Source organism: Trachurus japonicus, chromosome 3 (assembly GCF_045865225.1).
Source record: "Trachurus japonicus isolate A0001 chromosome 3, Traja_1.0".
NCBI classification, from domain to species: Eukaryota; Metazoa; Chordata; class Actinopteri; order Carangiformes; family Carangidae; genus Trachurus; species Trachurus japonicus.
The window spans coordinates 10,332,221-10,350,912 of NC_140909.1; the positions used below are offsets into that span (position 1 = coordinate 10,332,221).

The following is an 18,692-nucleotide window of genomic DNA, read 5'->3' on the forward strand; positions in this document are numbered from 1 at the left end:
CCTGTATCCACAAACATCGGGTGTGGACTGCATCACTAGTTCACCATCCAGCCCATATATTGAAATGGTAAATTCCTGAAGCACATACAAGTAACATGAGGTATGAGGGGATTAAATGTGTGTTTTTAAAAAGTAACAACATTTAGGGCAACAAATGTGTGCAACATTACCTGAAGGAGCAGCTCTGGACAACAATTCTTTGACTTTTCCTTTTGACTGATAGTTAAACTTAAAGTGCCAAACAGGACTTTGGCTGTTTAGGAAGAGTCTTTTTTTTTCTTTTTTCGGATGAATATTATTTCTAGTTATTGAGGGCAAGAGTAAAACACAGCCTAATTGCTTGCAATATGTGGTTTAAAAACACTGAATAGCTGGAGCCCCAGTTAGACAGCTGGGGCGCTACGGTCTCTATTTAGTCCTGCAAAGACTTATCAGCCAGGGTCACACACACACACACACACACACACACACACACACACACACACACACACACACACACACACACACACACACACACACACACACACACACACACACACACACACACACACACACACACACACAGGCCACAACCAACGTTTTTCCTCTGGCACTAATGTCATGGGAGATGTTCTTATATTTAGAGGTCATTTGAAACTAGATAATGATGATGATGCTCACAATGTCATGATTCAGAGCTCATAGCAGAGCAGGCTTCGTCCAAAGAAAGAAAAACGAACAAACAAATATCCTTTGGCCCCTTTTTTAGCCCAGTTTTAATACTTTAATAAGTGAAACAGGATTTAAACCCCACATTTTAGTTAATGAAGAACAACTGTACAATTTAAAGCATTTGCAAATGGATACGAGGACCTGCCTGATGAGTGCATTACTAAAATAAAGTGCAATATTATTCAGTTTATTTATAAAAGAAAATCACAAATTTCATAATCATTATATACACAAACAACCAATATGAGGAGAATAGATCACTCCATGACACGTTGGACAATGTTTCCTCTTGTTACACATTCAATAACACGTCATCTCTGAGTCTTGCAAGTGTTGAGGCTTAGGTCTAAAGCATAGCTCTGTGAAACAAACAAACAAAAAAACAACACAAAGGTGTTTCTAGGCAGCAAGGCAAGTTTTTGGAGGATCAAGCAGCAAAGGTCGGCAAAAATGCCTCTCGGGCGTAACGAGGCCAAGCGCAGAGAAAAAAATAGAGCTGAACAACGAGCAGCCAGAATTAGATTCACTCTGAAACAACTTTGAAGTTTCATCTAAAAGGAGTGAAGCGCTGGCGTCACGTCAAACAATCTGGGTGATGGTGGTGGGTGATACTTGGCAGCCGTCAGACAACATGACTGCAACCGTGACTGCTTCTGTCATTTAGTTTTCCTGGTTATACAGGACACGGACCGTGACTTGCACCTGTTTGTTTTTGTTGTAAATGGAGTGAGACTGCAAATTCAGTGGTTCAAAGGTAACTCTGTTCTATTTTGGTCTGAGTTTATCAGGATGTTGCAGCGCTGCCAGTGACAATGACATGACAAATTTAGACTGTGAGCGCCTATTTCTGGGATTAACACTAGATAAAAGTGAAGGTTATAGTAAAATATAAAGATGCAGCAGCACATGGTCAAGAAACCAGGATTTAGTATCAATAGGATTTTGCAAATATATATATATATATGTGTGTAGGTATGTGTTTCCTGCTTTTATCTACATTTTCAGAAACATTGGGTCTCAATCACAGCAAATAAATATATATATTTTCATCTTTTTTTCATGCTGTATAGCTTGATCACTTTGGATTTAGTGCTAAAACCTTGCAGCAAAGTAGAGACTCAGGTCCAGATGCAACGTGAATCAAACTAAAGTGTGTCTAGAGTATATAGTCTATCTCTGAGTACAGTGTGTCTGACAGGTCCTCTTCACTCGAGTCCTCTCCTTTAAGGCACATGGACCCTCTCCTGTCAAACAGCAGAGCACCACAGTGTGGAGTCAGCGATTAACGTTGCATAGCTCTGTGTTTTTAATTAAGACATTTTGTGGTATTAAATGTGCTGTGCTCACCCCAGGTGCTGGCAGTGGAGGTCTCCTGCACAGGGACAGTGTTTCGCCGGTCCCTCGTCCTTATCGTCCCAGGACAGCAGCGCTGCCAGGTGGTTGGAGGCGCCAAAGCAGCGCTCGCGCTCGATGGGCTTGGCCGAGCAGACGGGGAAGAGGAGGGCTGAACACACGTAAAGGAAATAACACACATACCGCTGACTGACTCCCTAGGAGAACAAGCAATCAGCATAGAGAGCACTGTGCGTCCTGTACTGTACCTCTGTGGAAAGCACAGCAGAGGTCGGGGCTGCAGTCAGTCTGGCGCTGACAGGTGCTGCCAGCTTCTCCTTTTGTTGCGTTTTGAGTGCACTGACCCCACACACACAGCTGCTCACCACAGCACTCCACGTCTTTAGTGCAGGACTGAAAGGACAGAAGAAACTGAGCCAACACTTCACTTCACAGACTTTAAATTCTTGTAGTACCTTCAGTTAAACGCGGCTGAAACTCATCAACAGGATTAATGATTCTGAGTGTGAAGTCTTTTGCCTCACAGAGAGAAGTTCCTGTCCTATACACATCCTTTATGAATAGTTAATCAGGTGGTGCAGAGAACTGGTTACGTCCATGCATTTTCTTTTTTTCCTGTGCATCGTTTTTGACGAGACACAGATCCTGTCCTCTGTATTTATTATCCCGGCTATGTGTCCTTGTTTGGCCGACTGCCAGTCTCTTCTCCCTTTGCATTACTTGTTACTGTGCTGTCCCAAAACCAAATTCATCCAATTAAGATTCAACATAAAAACTAAAAACAAGTCCTCGATAAGATTATTCAACCTTGACACGTGACGTCCTTTCATGTGAAGCTCACAGGACACGGCGTCCACGAGCGGCACACTCCAGTTACACTTGTGGACACACTGCAATGCAGTTGAGGTGAAAACCACAGCTGCTGCTGCTGCTGCTGGTGACTTGTATGTGAAGGCGTCCATATTGGATTCACTTACCACATCCAGTGCTTTGCAAGGCAGACACCTGGAGTCGTGCGAGACAGAGAGACAATACCTTCCCGTCCCACAGTCCTCATGAGTGTTGCACCCCTAGTGACAGGAAAGAGGAGGGGGGGGTTACATAAGGGGATGTGCAACTTCATTTTCCGACTCCATGATGCCATAATTCCCAGTAAACGCATAAGGATGACATTGTTTACATTTTCAAAAACATTGGTGAGCTGCTATATAGAGCTAATACTAAACACCAAATGATATGTGAAACTAAACTCAATACACTTATACAATACACACGTATTATAAACCTCTCAGTCTGGTCAATTCATATATTATGTGATGTTAAATAGGATTCAAACACCACAGGTAGAGAAACTCTGAAATTAATATGTATTCAGGTCAGGAGTATTTGGTCCAGAAAGCAAAATGAAGATGAAGATCTAAATAAACTAAGCTTCTGAGCTGCATAGACAGAAATCCTGCAACATATTTATGAAGGCAGAAGCACGTCCTCTAGTTTTATTATAGCACAGACTCCCAGAGCTGCCATGTAGACAGAAATCCACGTCTGCTGTTTCTCTGCAATCTGTCTCAACACTGAACTCCCTCTTTTCTGCATTTATATGAAGTATTTAAAAACCAAAAGCTCTATTTAAAGGATGGATTTCCTACTGGCCTGTGTATAGCGACATATTCAGAGCACATGAAGGAACTTACGCGATCAATACTGTTTTCTAAGTCACTGGGCAGGACAGTTGTGGTGCTGATGTTGTTGGTCTCCTGTGTGTGACAGAGCAACATCTGTTAAATTTCATTCACAAAGAGGAAACAAACACAGTCTCACTTTTTTTTTGCTTCTTGTTTACAAACCCACCTGTTCTACTGAGGTGTGGACAGATTCATTATCACTCACTTTGTCAGGACCAGTCTCATTGTGTTGACCTGCAGGAAGGTCACTGTGATCAGGGCTCAGACTGACACTGTTGTTCTCCCTCTGGAAGGATTGGACACATGATCACTCACAGATCTCAGCCAAACAGATGCAGGCGAGAGACAACTCCCATTTTCTATATAGCTCATTCCTCTGCTGCATGATTTGCACATACCAACTTATAACAAAGACAGTGAGCAGTGTAGCCTACTACTGATGTTATGTAATAAACAAAGCTAAAATAAAATGTGCAACTAGCTGCCTACTTGGTGAAACGTATCCCCAGGCTTCTGCTGCGGATCTTCTGGCAGTTGCTCCACTTCCACAAACACACGGTCCAGCTCCGATTGTCCCTGGTCGCCGGTGTTGTCCTCCAGGATGTGGCCGATGCCCGAGTCCACTATCTCAGGGAGGATCCCGCTGCAGACTGCGGTGAGAGCCGAGACGAGCAGGACGACCTGCATCATGCTGCTCATGGTGCTGATGCTGCTGCTGCACTGTGAGGAGGGTGTGGTGCTGGCGAGGCCGTGATGCTCAACACCCCGCAGCGTCACCGCAGCTGATCCGCCTCCAGCCCTGCGGGGTCATCACCTCACACGTGTGAAAGTATCCCGACTAAACAGGTAAAAAAAGAATAAATGGAAAATATTAGTTCACTTCTGCATAATTAATGATTTGTATTGAAATGAGTCGCAGGTGTACTTATAAACTTATTCAAACTTAGTAAGTCGAATTGTTTCCATATTATGTGTGTGTGACAATGATAAGGCTATTAATAATAAGAATAGGCCTATATAGAACGACCTCCACGACTATAAAAAGAAATCGAGACTCTCAAGAATATCTGGAAAATATACAAATATAAAAACGCAAAGACTTTTGAGAAAACTTTCCATCAGACTGAATGACTCTGCCACTTTCAGAAAAACACGTGATCACCTGAGGACGATGCTGTTTTCCCATTTTCAAAGTAAAAGCACAGTCTTTGTATTGTTTAACCTACTTACCAAAATAAGACACAACCCACCCAATGAAGCTTTAAATATAACAATTAACTTACAATTTCATCGCTAATAGGCTATATTTTGAAAATATAACTCACCTTTCTCACATTTCTCTATCATTTTGCACAGAAAGTAATGTAAAACAACATAGGCTATTATAGCCTATGTATCCTAACAGTGTAAAAATGAATGTTCAATCTAAGCTAGGTGTCAAATATAAATACCAGGCTACATTTAAATCTAAATGTCAACTTAACCCCACGCAAAACAGTCAAACAGTCAAAACTAAAGCCTGCTGGCAGATTTCTGGCAGCAAACATACAAAATGACACACATCATTATTAATGCATTGTGGTGGGAGATGGTTACACCGATGTTAGAGTTGAGAGAAACTAAACCACAACATTTTTCATTACCAAACTCAAGGGTTGTGATAAAAACATGACACCTTGTAGTTTCTTAGCGCAGCCAGGAGATGGCGTCATTTCCCTTCACAGTGAACCTTATGTATCCAATACAGCGTCAGTCCAGTGGTTTCGTCCACGTGCTGTGGACCGCTGCTTCTGCTGACACGCAGTAAAACGTAAAACGTAAAACGTGTTGTCTCACCAGGCAGGGGCGCGTGGCGCCAGGTGGTCTCGCGTTTAACGAGGAAGTAGCTACACCTGGAAAACCTGTGTGTTGAGTCCTGTTTCAGAAAGAAGTTTCCATTGTCGATATCTGCTTTTATGTAGCCTACATACAGTTTATACTAATAATCTTGAAATGTACCTTTAAATCTGTGTCAAGTGTAGCCTAAATACATTCATATTCTTTCTTTTTTTTGTATTTTAGATCTGCAGACCGAACAGATTCAACCCCAAACATCCAGTCTGTTGTGTTGCTGGTCTTTTCTCCCTCGAGGTAGCCTAAACTCGCAGGTTATCAGATGACAGCGGGTGGTCTGTGAAGTGCTGAACTTTGACATGAGAAAGTCTGGATCCCCTGGATTAAACAACAGTCAGTCAGTGAGTGAGTGAGTGAGTCCCAGTAGCAGCGCTGCCCTGGGGATGTGTCTGCCAGCGGAGCACCGCCCTCCTCCTGCACTGACCCAGCAGCAGCAGCAGCAGCAGCAGCAGCAGCATTACAGAGAAACTACCGCCTGTCAGACTGACACCGAGCACCGGCAACACAGCGCTGCCAGGACCCTGTTAGACGGGAGATACTGGGAGGAAGGAGAGTTTCAACTGGTTCAGATATGAGGTGAGTAGCCTACCTTTTGTTTTACACTTTGTAGTAGTTTTGTGAATGTGGATGAGCTTGTGTGGAGCTGAGACACCTGACTGAAGTTTGGACCTGCTGTGTCTCAGCAGCAACATCAGACTTGACTAAAGTTAATGAAACTGTGCTTCAATGAAGATCACTAGTATGAACTCAATATAAAGTCACATTGAATACAGCTCAGTAGCTTCATTTTGCTGGTGGGAGTGGGAGTTTGGACTTTTATGAGCAGCTGCTTACCGTAAATCTTTTACTTTGAAAACCTTGATTGAACATTGTGTGAACTGAGCCAGGCAGCTTGGCTTGTCTTGTCTACTCCCTGATAAAACAAAACTTATCTCCACTTCTTGCGTAATCTGCATTTTTGTACTGCTGATAGCTATACTGTACGACAAAGCCACAAATCACTTTTTGAGCATAAATCACAAGCTGCTTTTCACACAACGCCCTGTGAAGTGACAAGCTCAAAGGTGGGGAGAGAAAAAAAAAAGCAGAAACAGGTAAAGCGATGTCATGTCACTCACTATCATCCCTCACCGCAGGGGGCTTTGTGTTTTTAAAATCCCACCATTAGTCTGTCACCGTGGGTTTTCCTTTTAAAAGCCTCCCTCGGGCTGACCCCACCTGCTCAGCAGCTTCTTCACAGCGAGTATACGTAGATCTCTTGGCCTGGTTTTGTCGGTTGAAGTGACACCAGGTGAATAATAATAATAAGGGAAGGTGTGGTGTTGACAGGCTTTACTGTCGGGCTGCTGAAAGGAGCACAGTGAGTTACACAAACTGCTTGTTAATGTTTTCCAGTGTGGCTGCAGGTTCATGCATCTAACTGCTACTGATAATACACAGTCTGGTAAACACTGCATTCCTCATGAAGCAGGACACACACACACATATTTGGTCCAGGAAGGCAAAAATAAGGAGATATTTGAGGAATAAATGAGATCAATAACTGAGCCTTGGTACATTGTGGATGGGCTCAATTTGTTTCTTCCTCTTCCACATTTCAACACACTGAGTCTGGTATGATTCATACGTTTTGCACGATGATGCAGGAGCGTTCAGCAACATTTCTTCAGAGGTCAGAGGAGTCATATAAACTGTGGTAGCTTTGGGTGAGCAATCATTTCCTGTGCATTTCACGACCGTTAAAAAACAGAGCGCAGCGGCATCCTGCGTCCAGCCAGTGAGATTCAAACTCTTCTTACAAACAAACTCCTAAACTCCGCCAGTGAACGCGCTATCATCTAAACAGTGTGCAGTACATACATACAGTGTCTGGTCTTTGGCCCCACACGCTGACGGCTCACTGTGATTTATACTACAACTGCCACCACATTATTCCCCCCCCTCCCTCTCTCGCTAAGCCTTTCATTGAGTCATTCATGTGCTGTGATCTCAAAGTGTGTTGCTCAATAAGAGATGCAGTGTTTTTTGGGGCTAATACTTCATCTTGTGGTTTAGCTAAATAGCTGCAAGGCTTATGCTGTGATTACAGGTGATTCATGATCCCCTGTCAACACAGAAAGTTGCTGTGGAGCCGAGAGAAAACACAAATATAGGATAACAAAGCAGTGTTTGGGATATGTATGACGCTATTTCACTGTGTATATATACTAACAGGTAGCATGTTCATACTGTAGTTAAAAAAAGTTATTTAGATCAAACAATCAATGGTTTTATGAATGAATTAATCAACCAGCTTTATATATCCGAGTGATAAAATTATGTTATAGGACGTCCTGCTGTGGATAAAACAATGTGAACGTGTTTCTTGTGGCCTGCGAGTGGAAGCTTGTGCTCATTATTGCCAGGGAGGTGTTGTGAACTTTCTCCTTCCTCTTTGCAATATGTTTCCTTCCCTGTTCCACGGCATAAAAAACGGACACATGTGCCCAGTTAAACAAAAGAGATAGGAACTCTCAGAGATAGGTGGGGCTTGTCGCCCCCGCTGCAGTCTGCGAGTCTGTAATCAAACAAAAAGTTTTTCTCCTGTATCAAAAACAAAAACACAACAACAGTATAGCTACAGTAGTTGTCCAGTCAGTTCCCATCTCCTCAGTAAGAACGCTGCCCTGCCAACGCAGGTCAGATCAAAATAGGAGACAACATTTTTAGTTACCATGACAAACATTTCTGCTTTCTGTGAAGCTCTTAATGCATCGCGACATTGGGAAAAACCACATCTAAAACCAACAGGGAGTTTTTTTAGTAAATGAACCCCAGGATGTCATTACCGGGTCCCCTCTGGCAGACACAGCAACACACTGGAATGGGTTTTAAACATGTCTTTTTAAACATGGCTTTAAAATCACAGAGGTGGGATTTTACAGAGGCAGCTCTGCTCCCGTGCTTTGATCTGGACAGGAAACTCTCCACAGGAAGAGTTTGGATGGGAGGCGTCACACACTTTGTTCTCGGAGCGTTTTGAAATGCAAAAGAAGTTATCTTATCTGTTTTGTTTTGTTTTTTGGTGCATGGCCATGATTCAGTTTGACAGATAAATCATTTTTAACATTTTGTTTAGTGAGACTTATAATGAGTCTGTGTTGCTATCAGGCCCGGTAGCAGGTCAACAGAGGTGAGAGTGTTATTGAGTTGAACTTTGTCCTCTCGTGTTCATCTGAGGCTGTCTTGTTTACATGGTCTCATGTTTACAGTTTCTAGCTCCTGTTGATATGTTTTCAGGTCATGTGCTGTTTTTTTTTTCTGCAACATGACACTTCGTCTATTCTGAGCCTGGCTTCAATGATTGTTGCCTTACAGAATCTGCTATTCTTGCCACACAGTTAATACTGCAGCCTAAACCTGGGCTGTCCGCTCCTGTGATATGGATGAGTTAAAGATGCTGACTCCTTGCCGACCTTTGACCCCTTGTGCCAGTCTGTGCCACCTCATTTGTAATTCTCTGATGACTGTAAATCAGTCTTATGGCACTTTTGACAACTTTATTTTATAACACAAGATTGTGTAGTTATGACCAGAATGATTGTCGATTAATCAGTTTGGCCGATTAATTGCAGATGATAGGACATTTCATAAACTACAGTTATCAGCAGAAGTACTGGCTCTGATAGTGGCTGATATATTGCACAAGATCATTTTAATTTAAACAGTGTATAGACATTGATATTTACCTACACAAGTGGAGCTTTCTAAATGAAATGAAAATGTGTTGCGTCACACTGTGTTTGTGTCTGGACCATTGACTCCTGTGCATTCCTCATAGGGTATCGGCCCATTAATCGGCTATCGGCTTTTTCCTACTCCAAACTATCATGTTGTATTATATCGGTCCTTATAAATCTCTCTGTTTTGAAGCCAATATATTGTGTAGGCAGGTGGGCTGGCGTCTCTGAGCAGACGGCAGCTCTGAAGCTCCACAAGCTCCACAAGCCGCCTTCTGTTTGTGTAAATGAATAGTTTTCTCCTGTGAAGTTGACTGACATTTTCCGCGCTCTGCCAGTCTTTCTACCTTGCTCCTGACTGATCTTCTTTTGTGTTGGCACCGCTGCCTGAACACGCAGCCAGACTTCAGAGCGTTGAGATAATACCGTGCAGCTCTGGGGCCTGGTGAAGGGCAGAGCTGGCAGAGCTGAAGTCCACATGAGAGCAGTGTTTTCTGAGGCACGCTGCCTCCTTATCAGGCCTACAGATGGTTCCTTCCTGGTTTTCTTGAGTCCAGTCTGTAATTACTGTAGCTGGCTGGCTGACTACACTGGACTATGTGCATTTCCCAGCACTCCCAATGTTTTCCTTGTGTAGTCAGCTTCCCATTGTATTCTGATAGCCTGAAGATATGTGGTCTGCAGAAACAAATGAAGACATTACATCACTGCTTCGACTCTCAGTTCAAGCTTTATAGTTTTGTCACTGTCAAAGTTAAACTGTTTTAAATTTAACTTTCTGTAGCAAGTAGCCTCTGGCAAACACATGGTCACATTGGGTGGTCAAATGTGATTATTTTGGATAAAACCCTTGGGCAGTCAAGGGTGAAACACTTAGTTGATTAAGAGTTGAGTTGTTTGCCAGAAAATTTGTCGCCAATTATTTTGATTGAATTCATTCATAGTTTTAAGTAATTTTTCAAGCAAAAATCACCAAGTTGCAGCTTCTGAGATGTAAAATTTTGCTTCTTTTCTGTATGTAATGTGTTAAGTAAACTGTATACCTTAAGTTTTGGACTATTGATTGGACAAAACAAGACATTTTATGAAGTCACATAGGGCTTTATGTGTGAAAATAATGTGAAATTGAATCATTCATACTAAAAATGTATCATTGCACAGACCAAAAAATGATCAGAAGTGTAACTGATAATGAAAACAATCATCAGTTGCAGCAGGAAGGAAGTCGTAGGAACATATATTACCTGCGTAAGGCTCATATGGCCAACCTCTGTTGTTAAAAGCTCAATAAGGCACATGTCACACTGGGTTTCATGTTCTATTATTACAGTAAACATGGATCCTGTAGGTCCCTTTGAGTCATTGTCACATACACTATATATGTATATATATTTGTCACTCATCTGTCCTCAGGAGGAACAAATGCCATAGACTTCATAGAGAACAGAGAGAGGGACCAACACATTATCTGTTAAATCCTCTTTATTGTTCCTTGACAGATCATCCCTGCAGATGTTGTAGAGTACTGCTTGTTTTTAAAAAGGGAATGTGGAAGGATATACTATGTGTGTCTAAATGCGGCATGCCTGTGCATGCTTTGATTTCTGTCTTTTTCTCTTTTTTTCTGCCCTTCAGGTGTAACAGGTACATTTTTCACATTCCTCACATTCCCACTCCATCATATTGGACAGTGACGGCTCGCTTTGTCTCAGATACACACTAGTGCTTTTATTTACACACACCACACTCCACCATATGGATCTGAGTTACACAAACTACAGACACTTGGGCAGTGTGTCACAATACAGAAAACTGTATAATGGCACATGAATGATACATAAACATTAATAGTTAGAAACACTTGAATCGTTAAATGAAAGTAACAAGCCATGGAATAGTTTGGATAAAGTTTTGATGACCTTAAGAAGACATATTTGTGGTTTAAAAGTAGAAACTATGTCAGTGTAACTCTCCTCTCCAGCAAGTACAGGCCAGTTTGTGTCTGTCTGAGCCTCTGTAATGACGGGCTGAATGTTTTCTGAGTGATGCACACCCAGGCCAAACACTGGTGATGCCTCACTACTGTAGTTTGGTAAATCTGACGATGATCAGACAGCTCCAGTATTTCAGAATAAGACAGACTTTAACTGCCATCCTGCAATATTATCGTCTGTGTGAAAAGATATATTCTCCATCTGACTTCCAACCACTGTGCATCCTGTTTCCGTGCTGTAGCTTGCCGTATCGGTGACAGATTTACTGCTTGGTTTTGTGTTGTAAATGAAGTTAAAGCAACAAAGAAAAGGTCAGTGGGCGTGGCAGGCTGCGTAGTTGTGACATCACAGCCTCACAGACGTCCTGACAGCTCGTTTTAATGCATGGACTGTGTGTGCATCTCTCTGTGGAGGGAGGCCTTCAACACATCCACAATATGTATATCGCACCCGGTCCTGCTTTCTAATAAAGAAGGCATGGAAATCCCACCTTCAGCAATATGGGACTTTTAAACCGTGCACACCATTGAACTCGCTGATCCTCTTAAGTATTCTATGGTTTGGTTGTGATGTATAATGTGTGTGTGTGAGTATTTTTTCCGCTTTGTCTGTCATTAGTTGTATTTTTACAGCCGCTCTGTGGGTTCAGTCCGTCTGCCCACAAGTGACTTTCCATTCTGTCAGACTGAGATGGTGAAGTCATAGGACTCTGTCTGACACAATGCAGTTTGAGTGTTGAGCGCTGACTTGGCTGGTAAGACAGTTAATGGTACCTTTTCATTAGTCCTCCTCACAGACATCTGCATACAACAGATGGTTCCAATAATTGGGCTTTTTCTTTCTTTCTTTTTTTACCACTTTACTCGGACTGTAAAGGGGGAAAGCATGAAGTGCAGTCAACATGTCTTTATTTGAACTTTCCACCAAAGTCACAAGAGATTCTTGAACAGTGGCCAAGGTTAAGGAATAAAATGATATCAACATAAAATTATTTTTAGGAGCTCTTGTGAAAAAATAGCCACTCCTTTGCTAGTTAACAAAAATGGAAGTTTACTTTTTTTGGCAGGAAATTTGCATCCTGTAGTCTCAAAGAAACTTATTTAAAACTCGGCTGGTGAGAAAAACGACTCCGCAGAGGCTTTATAGGAGATTTTTTTTTAATTTTTTATATTGGGCCCCAAACACTCCACATACCACATGGTAGAATACACAGCAATTTTCCCATCAGAGTCTCCTGCCATGCATGAAAGATTAAAGCACCTGCATCGTATATCATGCCTGTCTCAGTCATTGCTCGTCACTCACTGACAATCAGGGAGTAAATTCCCCCGAAACTATGAAGGTGGTCCTGTGACTAGATGGCTGGTGGAGCCACCGAGAGGCTTAGCAGCGCACAGTGTTGGACTCATGCTGATGGAGCAGTTCAGAGCTGCTCTGGCCACGTGGCACAGGAATGTCAGCTCACTGAGCTCGAAGCCGAATGTTTGCTGTGAAAGACCTCAGGGGTCCGTGGTGTATACCTTCCCACAGGTCCGGAGCTTTATGAAGGTGTGAAGCTCACCTGGATGATCAATGTCACTGCGACCCTGGTTGCTGCTCTTTCCTTTGCCTGACTCATTCTCTGAAATGTAAAACAACAGCAGAAGCAAAACAGGATGCAAAAACACGGCCAAACAGGATCCTGTGTAAATTAATATGCTAATTTTAGCCCGGGGACAAACGCTGTTGCTGTGGGAACAACATTAAAAACCTCACTACATTCAAATCACAAACATGTCATGACCCGTAACTATTTAACATTGAATGTCGTGAGTAACTTTTTATATACACATGTGTGTTTGACTCTGTCTGAAGCTGCGTATGAACAGTTTTATGACACGGTCACGTTGCCACCTGAGGCCCTGGGGCTGGACTGTGACAGTAACAGTGGATTACTGAGGGGCACTGTTTGAGTCCTGCACAGCGAGCCTGACCTCTCCTCTAACCCTGCCTATCCCACTCCATGGGACATTAAAATATCAAAGGCAGACTTCTCCTAAATCTCACGGAAGCCGTGGTCTCCGCCCAAGTGAGCACACACATGCTTAATGCAGAAAATTTCCACATTTTGCTTTGATGTCGACTTCTGGCACAGATTTCCTGGCATCTTTTTCTAAATGCTTGATGGTTGATTGGAGGAAAACGAGAGAGCGAGCTATATTGTGTTTAATTCTACCAGTCCAGCTCTGCTCTGACATGATGAGCGTGTGTTTTGGTAACAGCGTCTTTCACACACACACACACACACACAGGCACAGATGTAAAGTTACCGAAGGCACATGAGGCTAAGTAGAAGGAGGATCCAGTCAACCTGTGTTGGTCTGGTGTGTTTTAACAAGTCACGTTCAAAGAGCTGCGGGAAACATTGTCTGGTTTTTCAGCTGGAGTAAAGACGCCACCAGACGTATACATCCACTCCTCCAGCCTACTCATCCATGTTCAGGAGAACCAGCTCAACAGAAACAAACTGTGGGCTTTTTTTGGTTTGAAATAACAGGAAAACCACTTTTTGGCCTTGTTGAATATGATGTATGTGGAATGAAATGTTGTGACATGTTGAAATAGCGAAGAACCAAAAATAACACATGTTTCTGTATATGCATGTATGCCATACACAGTATATCCATCCATTGTCCATGTCCATTCATGTTCTGCTTATCTGGGCGGGGTCAAACAGGGCTGGAGCAAATCCTGACATAGGTCGAGGGCAGAGTTCACCCTGGACAGGTCACCAGGGTATCACAGGGCTGACATATAGAGACAAACAATCTCACACACCCAGATTCACACCTACGGACGAATTAGAGTCACCAGTCATTAATGTGCATGTTTTTGGACTATGGGAGGAAGCTGGAGAGAATCTACTGTATGCACGACTTCAACTTCACGCAGAAAGAGGGAATTGAACCTAAAACTTTAATTCTTGCAGAGAAGTGACAGTGCCAACCACTGGTGAAAATGTAGGATGCATATTGTTGATTCCCTTGTGCCATTAAACAAGCTCTCGTATCCATTAAACTTTGTATGAAGGTCTTCATGCTAGAAATAAAAAAAAAAAACCCAAAGCCTACAGTTCATTCCCCCTACAAAAATATACAACTAAGGCCCAATGCTTCAGTTTTAAATAAGGCACTAAAATCTTCTAACAATGCAGAGTAATTTAGTTTATTTATCCATGGCAGATATGTTGAAGTCATCACTCAAACTTGAGGCTGTTGAAGCAGTTAAAAGTATTAAGAACCACAAACTGCTTCTTTTTATAAGCCGACGTGGTTATGGCTCTGTAAAAGTAGTAAATGTGCTCCACAACGACAGACGGCCACATTTTACCCGTGTCTGCATGCAAAATGTTATCTGGTGAGTGTGGGGGCGTGAGTTTACTCTGTTACGAAATGCATAGTGTGTGCAGATAGTGGGTCTGTGTGAGGAGTGGTACTGGAGGCTCTCCTGATAATTGAGTAATGTGAACTGGAGTCAGAGAGCAGATAAAATACAGCTGTGTTGTCAGCTTAATTTAAATGACTCAAATGTTTTGAGTCTCTTCATCATTTCAGTGAAGTGAAATAATAATATAATAAGGCAGCAGCAATTTTATCAGACCTTTAACAGAATATGGAAAAACATCCGTCGCCCACAGCCATCTGTGCACCGGGATCCTTTGCCATGAGATGACGTCAGATGTTATGTGTCTTGCCTCCTCAGACTGGGCATGACGGTGCGGGCCAAGCTGAGGGTGTAGCCACATCTGGCAGAGAGCGCTGAAGTGAGCAGGAGCCTCGGCACAGCGAACCATCCAGTGCAGCGGAGGAAGATGGGAGAGACAGAGGAGGAGAGGGACAATGTGGGGAAGCTGTTTGAGAACTTCATGCAGGCCTCGACCTGCAAAGGAGCCCTTCAGGCCTTCAACGTGCTCTGCAGACAGCTGGACCTCGACCCCGCGGACAGCAGCACCTTCTACAGCAGCCTGAAGGAGAAGGTCACCACCTGGAAGGCCAAAGCTCTGTGGACTAAACTAGACAAGAGGATGTGTCATAAGGAGTATAAGAAAGGCCAGGCCTGTGCGGGCACCAAGGTAAGTTCAGTTCCAAAGTAAACCATATATTTTGTTTTGTTAATTTCCTTTTTTCCAGACAAGACGTTGTTTTCTTTTTCATTTTCGTATGAATTCAGTCTCTTTTATAATCGTATTAAATATGTAATTCATCCCAATTCACGTGCACTGAATGTTCAGAGATTTGTTATTTTTGTGCGGTCGTGCAGCTGTTTGTTTTTTTCGCTTTGTTGAAGAAGTTGTTGCCAGACTTTGGAGAACAAGAATCAACAATACACATCATCCTTTATACAGTTTCCTTGTTTGTATGATGTAATGCTGTGGCTCAGAAATACAACTGATTTCTTTGTGTTCAAGGCAACAATAGGAGTTTGTATCTGCAGTAACATCACTGTGACCTGACCCACTAAGATGAGCTGAAATGTCATAAAGTTACATGTACATTCATGTATGGAAAAAAAAATCAAAAGAAATCTCATGAGGTTTGTTCGTACGTCACAAAAGTTGACATTTAGTGATTGGGGAAGTGTCTGTTGTGATTTAACCTCATGTGGTTCCACTATTTTTTTTTTTAAACAATCTGCACTTTGTTCCTCTTCAGGACTGTACAGAGCAGCACCATGGCTAAAGCGATGTCATGGTCATCACTTTAACCTCTACCTGCCCAGACACACAGCTCATCGGCTACACCAACACTCACTCTTTCCCTGCAGCAGCTCCAAACAGACAGGACAGGAAATGAAAGAGATGTATACCTTGATTTGCACTGATTCTGACGTGCTACGTGACAAAATACAACAATAATACTTAATAATACATAACTCATAGATGAATGTGTTGCAGAACCATCGGTTTTTATTCAGCAGCTCTTCGCATAATCATAAAAACATGAAATGGAGAGCTATTACTGAACAAAGCCATAATAACACTGGGGTGTATGGTGTCTTATGTGATGAGGATATGTAGGAAAACCTGGCGGGGTGTGATTACCCCTCTGTCATCAGCTACCCCCAGCTCGAAGAGAGTGTTTTATTGCACAGAGAAACAGACAGCATCACTCAACAACTATGATTATTCAGCCACAGCTACACTGAGGGTGTGCTCTGCTGTTTATAGGCTCGGCCTGAAAGGCTGGAGCGCCGCCCGGATCGTTACTAAAGTGTGTTTTAAACGCTTCAGTGTGAGCTCAGTTTTTTTACAGGTTCAGTCTGATTTAAGCCATCACCAAAATAGGTAAGAAAGAAAAAAAGAAAGAAAGAAAGAAAGAAGAAAATGTGACTCTTAAATTTCAGAGCCAAAGATTTTAGTTCAGATTTGATCATTCTGACAATGTGCAGGTTTGCGTTGTAAAATAAGAAACAGTGCTGTGTACTGAAGTCATAAATGTTGGATTGTGAGCGTTATTGAAACGCTTCGCTGTTGTAAGTTTATTGGATTTTCTTCTAAAAGCCTCAGGTTTAATAAGTTGCACAGACATGTACAGTTTGATTACAGCATGAAATCAGTTTTAATCACACACAGGACAGACAATCTGCTTTTATTCGATTACTCATTCATTCTCCGTCTCCCTGGGAGAACCGCGAGGTGACGACTCGTGTTTTTATAGCAGCGCAGCTCTTCAGCGGTGACAGATGTGATATCACTCAGCTCCTCGTCTTCATATTCCCGCTGTAGCAGCAATCTTTAAAGGATGTGATGTCATCCCTGTTTTATGGCCCGACACAGCTGGCAGCGCTGACACATAACCGCAGCACGATTCTCTCCCATCAGGTTTTACTGTACCCCCCCTCCCCAAAAAAATATTTCATAATTGATGATTTTTTAATTTTAACCCATGATATGACGTCATGAATCATCCCCCACACACTTCATCATAGCATCTTTGACACAGTGTGTTTTTAATATACTTAGAAGAAGACGTGCATCCAAGATTTAATCTGTATAATTAAATATTCAGACAGAAGACGACCTCACCTCCATTAAATCCATCTGAAGCTGTAGATCTCGTTTGCTCCTCCACACAGTTGACAGCCTGAAGATATTGAGCCACAATTAACAAATTTTTCAAAATTATGATAAAATAAATATATTTCGGCACTTTGTCGAACAAAACTACGACTACTATCAGTGTGGCTGTAGTAGGGGATACTGTGATGCTTCACTGTGTGCTTTAGATGAAAAGCTTCACTTTGACTGGTAGCTATAGGGTTTGATTAGGAGGGAAGGAGGACAGATGTGAGCAGGTCAGACCGGGGTGGGTGGGTGGGGTGGGGTGGGGTGGGGCTGGGATGAGAGCGAGGTCAGAGGTGGGAAGCTGAAAGGAAATGGTGTGTGTCCTGACTCAGCAGATGTGGGGGCAAAAGCTTCAGGAAAAGCCTCATATCTGGAAAAATATATCAGCGAATGGAAAAGTACCGAGACAAACAGGCGTTATCTGCCGATGACTGATAGGCGGCTCAAAAACAGTCTCATATGTTTAGATAAAAAAATATGCGCATTGTGAGCATACTTCTGAATAAACTCAGCTTCAATTGTGAATATAAATTCTAACATTTTCAACATCCTTCCTCCTTTCTGTCTGTGGCTGTGTAAATAGCCTGTAAACTTACTCACCCTTTTGTTAAGAGGATGAAAAAAAGAAAAAAAAAAAACTTGGCCCGGAGGCAGACTTGTCCAGACAGCACTTCCACCACCTGTGTGTGTGTGTGTGTGTGGCTCACACCTGAGAATACCTCATCCCATGATTACCTCAGGCACCACATGATGAAAACTCATGCCCTGTGAAAACCACCCTGGAGCTCGACCAAGAATGAGAGAATATAAAGTCACTGAAGCCCAATCATCTTGTTTTTAAGAGACGTCGAGGCTGTGATGTGGGATTTTTTGTTAGCTGACACCGGGCGCTCCGTAAACAGCACCCAGTCTGAGCGTCTCACCGAGCTGACAGCCAGCGGAGCCACCTCGCCCTACTGCTGCAACTCTGATCCTTGTTGGTGGATGCACACGGTGGCAGGAAGTCAGTCCTCCTGGGTCAAGTATGAAGCAAAACGAAAAGCACAAAAAAGAAAAGAAATCCCATCTCTGCACAGTGTAGTAGTGTGGAGTGGCAGCTCTTTGTGCTAGCGGTTGCATGGAAGGCCAAGAAATTCAAGTGTTTTCTGCTACAGTGAAAGAAAAGGGTATTTTCAGCACTAATTTGGTGAAGCTATCGAGACAGGAGACTGTCCAGCTTGTTGAGCACAGCAGG

General features: G+C 42.7%; 2 protein-coding genes across 9 annotated transcripts in view; one reads left to right on the top strand and one right to left on the bottom strand.

The window, feature by feature from the left end:
- Positions 1–746: 746 nt before the first annotated feature.
- On the bottom strand, positions 747–4,564 carry dkk3a (dickkopf WNT signaling pathway inhibitor 3a). Of its 2 annotated transcripts, none has more exons than XM_085760770.1 (7): positions 4,239–4,561; positions 3,916–4,035; positions 3,759–3,821; positions 3,042–3,134; positions 2,313–2,457; positions 2,059–2,215; positions 747–1,955 (listed from the first exon to the last, which is right to left on the bottom strand). In XM_085760770.1, the coding sequence occupies exons 1-7, from the start codon at positions 4,446–4,448 to the stop codon at positions 1,868–1,870; spliced, it is 876 nt and encodes a 291-aa protein (XP_085616896.1). In that variant the 5' UTR covers positions 4,449–4,561; the 3' UTR covers positions 747–1,867. The 2 variants fall into 2 exon arrangements, with proteins under 2 accessions (XP_085616896.1, XP_085616905.1); XM_085760779.1 differs by having other exon boundaries at positions 1,617–1,955; positions 3,955–4,035; positions 4,239–4,564.
- Positions 4,565–6,103: 1,539 nt separating this feature from the next.
- Positions 6,104–18,692, top strand: part of mical2a (microtubule associated monooxygenase, calponin and LIM domain containing 2a) — a 46,825-nt gene continuing 34,236 nt past the window's right edge. For all 7 annotated transcript variants that reach the window (XM_085760733.1, XM_085760715.1, XM_085760724.1 and 4 more), the window contains exons 1-2: positions 6,104–6,218; positions 15,097–15,466. In XM_085760733.1, the coding sequence (XP_085616859.1) occupies positions 15,206–15,466 (261 nt within the window). In that variant the 5' untranslated portion in view covers positions 6,104–6,218; positions 15,097–15,205. The remainder of the gene's footprint in view (positions 6,219–15,096; positions 15,467–18,692) is intronic.

What these genes read in the sequence shown, in the direction of transcription:
- dkk3a (XM_085760770.1), bottom strand. Translation starts at nt 4,448, where the DNA reads ATGAGCAGCATGATGCAGGTCGTCCTGCTCGTCTCGGCTCTCACCGCA. An exon ending in TAGAAAACAGTATTGATCGC is followed by an intron (nt 3,135 to 3,758) that starts GTAAGTTCCTTC and finishes TCCTGTCACTAG; the next exon opens with GGGTGCAACACTCATGAGGA. An exon ending in CTGCTGTGCTTTCCACAGAG is followed by an intron (nt 2,216 to 2,312) that starts GTACAGTACAGG and finishes ACGTGTGTTCAG; the next exon opens with CCCTCCTCTTCCCCGTCTGC.